We start from the raw sequence: 7,125 nt of genomic DNA on the forward strand, positions 1-7,125 counted from the left end.
GACATTTTATAAAACGCGCCATAAATAAAACTTTATTTTAGTTTTTGAATTTAAAAGCATTGAAAAAATACGCCACTATTAGGACCTAAAATTTTACCATAGTTGATAAGAATGGTTTTATAAAGCTTTCTGGTAAGACCAGACACAAGTAAAAAAAAAATATTATTATCGAAATATTAATCAATTTTGTTTCAAAACTCTATTTAAATAATGGCGTAAAGTACATACAAATACAAGGGTAGGTAAAGCTGTTTTAAAACTGTGCGTACAAAAGATATGGGCGCGACTATGGAGAAACGAGCCTTCGTTTGAAGAGATGTTCTTGTAACTCAAGAATAAAGAAGATACGATCAATATGAGACAAGCGTTAGTGTAAACTGTAACAAAGATGACGCTGCTACTGTTGTTTTTTCGAGTCACCAGATATTAAAGAGATGCACAATATGCTAACAGGCTCGGAAATGTCGTTGAAGGATTTAACACCTCGTCGTGTAGGCTAAAGAAGAGATGACCACTATGATAATCTGGAGTACCATGAATGCCGAAATTGCTTCATCATCCATATAAGCAAAAGAATACCTGGGGATAAAATAACTTCTTATATTACGTTCGAAATATCCAAAATAAATTACACTTACCCTACCTATAGTAACCCCGGTGGACATTGATGGTTTGTGCTATAGTTTCTTTGCCATGAAGTTATAAAACGATGCTTTTGTGCTGATTATATGCCGATGTATATAGGCTAAGGCCACATTGATCCCTGCATTTATATAGGGTGGGGAAATACGGGACTCGGCGTTAGTACGGTACATTACGGGACACATTGTTTAACGAACGATTAATAAGCAACTCCTGCAAACGAATTTTACTAAACTATCCACCGTTGGTTTTATCCCGGGAATACGGAACTTATTCCTACCGCGGGTAAAAGTTTTCGATTTCGCTTAAATTTTATAAGTTATTCGATAAATAATATGTTACTTTGACTCTTCCAAAATCCCCTTTGGGGACTTCCCCAAAATAGTACCTTGTTGGCCATGATCGTATTAAATTAATTAGACTTATTTAAATTATGAATTAAACTAATAAATTTAACTGTTCAAAAAAGGGGCAACCAAACTTTTATAGGAAAAATTAATCTCAAGCAACATAAAGCATGTTTTTATACATAATGTGTGTATATACGTAATTAGCTTTATATAGCAATTTTCGCGTTTTATTGTGTGACAATTAGTGTTAACCAACACTAATTGTCACACAATAAAACGTGAGTATTTGTGCATTGCATAGACTTCAAGGGTCACGCGATTGGTCACCTCATATATACAGCCATCACTTGAGATAATGCAATAACTGTAAAAAAATACTAAAATAGGTTCAATTATTGTTAGAAATGTGGGTTTCGTGATATGTTACAAAAATACCCTACTGATTTAATAACACTTAATGTCACGTGATCGCTATCAGTTATTGTGCCGTAAACAAAAGAGGGCAGAACCGATCATACAGACGCATTGTGACGTTGCATATCGCGTTACCTGTCTTGAAAGTCATAACTTCTGTGCTACGAAGCCGGATGGTGTGCACATTTGTGTGTTTAACTGCGTGTTGTCATTGCTAAATAATCTAGGTCAGCCAAAAATATAGAACATGGCGTTTTATATTTTTTGCAGCCTTTTTTATCATTAGTTTATAATAATTACTATTTAATAAAAACACAGCAGCTGTACGACAGTTTAGGTTAAAATGGGCGTTATACCTCGACCTGTACAAAGCGCTTGTTCATCACGAACCAGCGGTTCTTCTGGCTCCATTGATGACGTCACAAAGAGGTATAATTATCCTTCTAGTATAAAACCGACCGGTCGAAGAATGCTTTACACAGGTGATTCTAATATAAATAAGAAGGAATAAAAACTTTATAAAATTGACATTCTGTTTACACCTCGTGCCCGCTTATTACGAGTTACCACGTATATGAAACCATAGTACACTTCAGTATACTATGATGAAACTTCTAAGTAATTATTGTGTGTGATTTTTTTGAATGTATGGCTGAAAATTTGGACTACTCATAACGGACCACTGAGGTATAGAAGTATCAAGCCTCGAACCCATGACCTCTAGGCTAAAAGCAGTAGAATTATACACTTTGTCACGGCGCCGGTCCCATAATAACAGTCAGTTCGAAGACAATGTGGAGAAAACCAACAACTGACTATCGTGTTTACCTCAGGGCCGTCCGGAGCATTGAACCACCGCGTAAAAGTTGAAGAACAAGGTCGGTATATTGGAATTGCACCCCTTTCACGGGAAATTACTAGCGGTGCTGAATATCTGTACCGACCATGCACCTCCAGCGCCCCCAAGTGTGAGATGCGTCACAAGCGGGTTGGAGAGATCGGATGGAACGTGACAACACTGCTACGAAACTCAGTGTTGCCTGTTGTCATTTCACCGGGTAGACGATAACAATAAAATACATAAAACCAACTATCCTGGTACATTTATTTTTGACGAACAAGGTTTTGCATCTATCTGTAAACTATATGTTATAAATGCCACAGTAAGCAGTACCACAAACCACAAATACAAATAGCAAAGCAACATAACCGTACAGCATAAAGCAGACACAAAAACTTGCCTCCAAACAAACAGCGGCGAAACGGTACTATGATTGATAAAACGCCGACGCCAATTGCAATCAGGCTACAGCGCCGAAAACGATTGGTTAAATATCTACGCACTGCAGTAAACGAAATTTACTCGGCTAAAATGCGAATAACAAACTAAAATACGCGTCAAAAGTTTTTATACACTATAAAGTAGAACATATACTTGATATGTGACTTTTTGTTTCTTTTGCATTGTTCTTGTCTGTATGTTTTCTTTAACCACTAAATATACCATTATCGTATTAATATTGTCATACCCAATCACGCCCGAGGCGAACCTGCTATGGCAGCATCGAGCTTCGAACTCACTATCATCTAGACTCTAGAATCAAGTACTATGCGCTGTGCGGTTAGAGTTGCAGCTATCATTGAAAAAAACACTTATTACTATTAAAACACGCAGTACTTATCGCTTGTAGTTTATTGAACAGAAAAAACGTTCGGCAAAGTGGATGCTTCATAAAAAGAAATCTACATTTACAAATAAATATAAACGACACGGAAATGAAAGTTAACTGCGACCCTCAAGAGTCCTGCGTATTCAAACTACGGACGAATTCCGTATTATAAGAAACGCTTGCAAACACTGCAAATATTTCATTGGCATGAGAAGGCCGGAAAACAAAAAGATTGCTCAATAGTAGGCAACACCTAAGTAAGAGCAGTCACACAGTTAGTAATATGTACGTCGTCGGTCAAAGTTGTGCTTTGTCTAACCAAGGCGATCTATAAGTACAAGTCAACGATTGAGAAAATGAGCATGTGTACAGTTAAAGCCATGCAGAATATAGTTAAAGTGATTCGAGCGGCTATCTGTCGAATCGCGGCTAAGTAAGCACAATTCAACGGAATTCTATCGGCAGTTGAAGCGAAAAACAGCAGTTGCAGTACTTTGCAGCTAGAATTAAAATAGAAACATAAACTCGCCATTCGTCAAAACGACTTATGATGTCGTATCAGAAAAGGTTTTAAGTTGGAGTTTTCTGTAAATGGATATAGCTACCTATAGTAACCATCTTGTGCATCCGAATTTTACAATCATAGCAACGGAAGATGATTTCGGGTAATGGGCCAACCCTGGCCGTAATACCACGTTTCAAGGCGTGGCAAGCCGTGCTGCGACCTCACCCTTGCAGTGCAGGACAGCTAATTTGGACAAAAGCATCAAATGAAGTGTTTTTCTGCAAAAGGATTTGTCTACAGCGGCATGGAGTGAAGCAAAAACATAGAAACAATATACTCAACACACAATGGAACTCGCGACGTTGAAACAGCAAACTCTGATACAAAAGAAAAAAATCAAATTAAAAAATTCAACGCCCTGCTTTGGGTAATAGGTGGGTAGCAGCAAGGCGACTTTGGGGCATTAAGTTTCGAACGTGAAACTTTTTCCTTTTGCAATGAATACACAGCCTTATTTAGGTAATTGCACGGCCGTGTCCGTTACCATCGACTTTAATCTTGTGGGGACCTTGCGGTACAGTTTGCTCGCGGAACGTGTTTCGTTCCATCTGTATCTATCCATTTTCCAAAGAAAAATAGAATCAGTTTTGCAGTCTCCGCAAGACTATTGACTTTGGTCGCTATAATCTTCGCAAAAATCTGACGTCGATACCTCGGGAACATCGGATAATTCCTGCGGTAATTCTCGACCCAATTTGCCGACGATGAACGCACCTCGACCTGAATGAAACTGATCATTTCCGTCATCCAGAGCGTTCCGGGTAGGAGTGACATCATCGTAATCGTGATAGGCAGTGTTTCGATCAGGGCTTTTCATATAGTGTCCCGGGGACTTGATGCTGCGATCTGCCCAAAAACAACAATCTCAATACCTCATAGAGATTGCGGCAAGTTTAAAACACAGCTGCCTGCTTACCGGCAAAATCATTTGGGCGCTGTGGGCTGGCAATCGCCAACCGCTTTCCAGTTCCCATTCTTGGAGGTCGTCTGGGTGTGTTGTGTTTTGTGGGGGATTGAGGTTCTTGCTGGAACTGCCAACAGCTTGAAGCCGTGCTGACGTAGCCGCTCTGCTCCGACACGCCGCTGGTGGTGGGTGACACCGGTGTTGAATAATTTCCGTCGTGAACTCGGACACCCCGTTTAAAATCAACTTCAACGAGTCCGTCGCCTTCGTTCGTGGGTGTTGCGTCATAAGACGAAAGGTTCCCAGCAGTTCTTGATCGGCCAACTTTTGACCCAATAGATTTACTAGCACCACTACTTGCACTGGAGTTGCTGTTAAGACTGCTATGCTCAGTAGAACAGCCGACCCCCGCACTCATGCCACTGTCACCAGTGTTATGAAGATACGACGACGAAGAGCTGCTCGCGCTGTTCATTCTGGCCAAGTTTCCGGCAGAATTCTTTTTATTGTTTGTTCTCCGCGGCTTAGATCCGGTTTTTCTTCCACTTTTGCTTTTAGTGGGCGACAAACAGTTATCATTTTCTATGAGCGGTTCTTCTTCACTGCTGCGGAAGCGCTGTGTGTAAGGTCGACTCGGTGAAACTTCTGTTGGAATTGGTTTAAATATACGCGGCTGAGGGTTGGGCCGTATTGGGGATTCATCTCGGATTAAATTTTGTCCGACCTGTAAAAACATAATACTTGATTATTACAACAAATCTTAACAAATACAGAACGTATACTGTTTCTACGGTTAATCAATGAAGGTTAGGAAAAATGCACAATGAAAAATAGCATATAGCGGCAAAACGATATAGATAAAAACACGTTTAGGGTCAGTACATTCGTACTATTTAATAGTTAAAAAACATGGTCAATTAACCTATAGCTAGTGGACAAACCAATTACGTACGTCTATTTTAATTTTATTAGTTCAAACGTAATAATTTATTGCGAAAAACAGTAAAGAGAATGCCCGTACAGCATTTTAACCTAATACTCTCAATCTAGATTCATGTTTTCAGTGTTTCAAGCCATATATTATGTTGTAGTATTAGTACTGTAGAGTAAGGTGGATATTGTTCCTACACAATAACCTATATTTCCTAATACCGATTACACCAGGTAACAACTCTATTTTGGCAAGCATATATTATAAAATCCTGTAAACATACTTCTATCAAATGGGACGATAAAAGAGAATGAAAAGAGCCATTTTAACACAACCTACTAAACCATAACGTTTTATTACGAACCTGTGATGCTGATTCCATCTGCAATGATCCATCGTCATCTGACAGGGCAGAGACTGGTGAATCTCGCTCCGATGATCTGTCTCCGTCATCCGACTCAGAACCAAAAGCGTTCATCATTGAGACCCCGGAAACTGGTGAATCATAAGACATTTTTAATGCGGAATACTCGAGAAGTTTTAATCTAAAAATACAACCTAAACTTGGATCGATATTAAACAAAAAGCTCACACTTTTTTAAAATTTATACTTTTTTATAAAAAAAAGTCGAATGGCATTTTCCATTACACCGTTCTTTAAAATAGAATTAATAAGACACCATTAACATACCAGCCATGCTGTTCCTTGGATCAGCTTCATTGCTGAACGTCCGAACTCTAAGTTGTCCAACATGGTCGTTCTCAGCTTCGGAATCACCTTCAGAAGGTCCAGCCAAGTAGCCAGGGTTTAGTGAAGGGTCGCTGAAAATAAGTAAGGTTTATGACTAATACAAGAAAACACTGAATGGCATCTGTGTATTGGTGTTTTAAATGTAGGAACACCAAAGTCTTTAGAATTTCGATTAAGTAATTTAAGGAAAATATACGTTTTTTTATTTTGACTTGCAGGCGAATGCAACGCAAAAGAATGAAATCTTAAATATATCGCTCTTAATTCCTAAAACACCCTATATGGCCTATATAAATAGTAGATCGGGGTAAGATTGGACATATTCTTAGTAAACTGAAAATATTTACAGAGTTATACAATCGTAGCCACACGACTCATACAATCGTTGTTAATTGCTAAAAACACGTTCAGGAACTATAGGATTTGGGCACTAACGGTATCCCAGATTATTCCAGAGGTTCTGTATATATCAAGTGTTAAAAGTTACACAGGAGTTATATAACAGTTTATTTACCGGTTACGGTCGAATTGCAACGCTGGGTGACCTTGTCCGTAAGAAAAAGCGGAGGCTCCTCTGACTGGAGGAGTGGGTGGGGTAGGGGAGTGGCGCATGTCTTCTGCTCTGCTGGAAACATTTACGTTATTAAGTTGTTTAGGAGAGCTATTAAGGTAATGTCTCAGGCGTTTATTTTATTATGAGCAGATTTTCGTCTAAAGTTACATACATGTCTTGTAAAATTTAGTAAAATTGTTGTAACACATCATGGTAAATGTCCTATAACAAGTTCTTTAGGCAGCTCAGCAAATGCGAAATCCAAATTAAATTCAGCCTACCTAGCTGGAGAAGGTGTCTGCTGTAAACTTCCGATTCCAGTGTCAGTATCAGTTGGTAAGTACG

The 7,125-nt window shown here is 38.9% G+C and overlaps 2 protein-coding genes across 7 annotated transcripts in view; one reads left to right on the forward strand and one right to left on the reverse strand.

Annotated features, from left to right (window-relative positions):
- Positions 1-586: 586 nt before the first annotated feature.
- LOC100179411 (uncharacterized protein C4orf45-like) lies at positions 587-2,497 on the forward strand. The gene is made up of 2 exons (XM_002127886.3): positions 587-1,888; positions 2,240-2,497. Exons 1-2 carry the CDS (start codon positions 1,750-1,752, stop codon positions 2,473-2,475), a joined length of 375 nt encoding a protein of 124 aa, XP_002127922.1. The 5' UTR covers positions 587-1,749; the 3' UTR covers positions 2,476-2,497.
- A 587-nt stretch (positions 2,498-3,084) lies between these two features.
- The window catches only part of LOC101243197 (roundabout homolog 2-like), a 41,961-nt gene continuing 37,920 nt past the window's right edge, over positions 3,085-7,125 (reverse strand). For 3 of the 6 annotated variants that reach the window (XM_026840571.1, XM_026840570.1, XM_026840568.1), the window contains 6 exons: positions 7,062-7,088; positions 6,742-6,852; positions 6,168-6,298; positions 5,841-5,971; positions 4,558-5,269; positions 3,085-4,487 (listed from right to left, as the gene is read on the reverse strand). In XM_026840571.1, the coding sequence (XP_026696372.1) occupies positions 4,246-4,487; positions 4,558-5,269; positions 5,841-5,971; positions 6,168-6,298; positions 6,742-6,852; positions 7,062-7,088 (1,354 nt within the window). In that variant the 3' untranslated portion in view covers positions 3,085-4,245. The remainder of the gene's footprint in view (positions 4,488-4,557; positions 5,270-5,840; positions 5,972-6,167; positions 6,299-6,741; positions 6,853-7,061; positions 7,089-7,125) is intronic. The other 3 variants (XM_018817564.2, XM_018817563.2, XM_026840569.1) reach the window with 2 other exon arrangements.

This window comes from Ciona intestinalis, chromosome 2 (genome assembly GCF_000224145.3).
Source record: "Ciona intestinalis chromosome 2, KH, whole genome shotgun sequence".
NCBI lineage: Eukaryota > Metazoa > Chordata > Ascidiacea > Phlebobranchia > Cionidae > Ciona > Ciona intestinalis.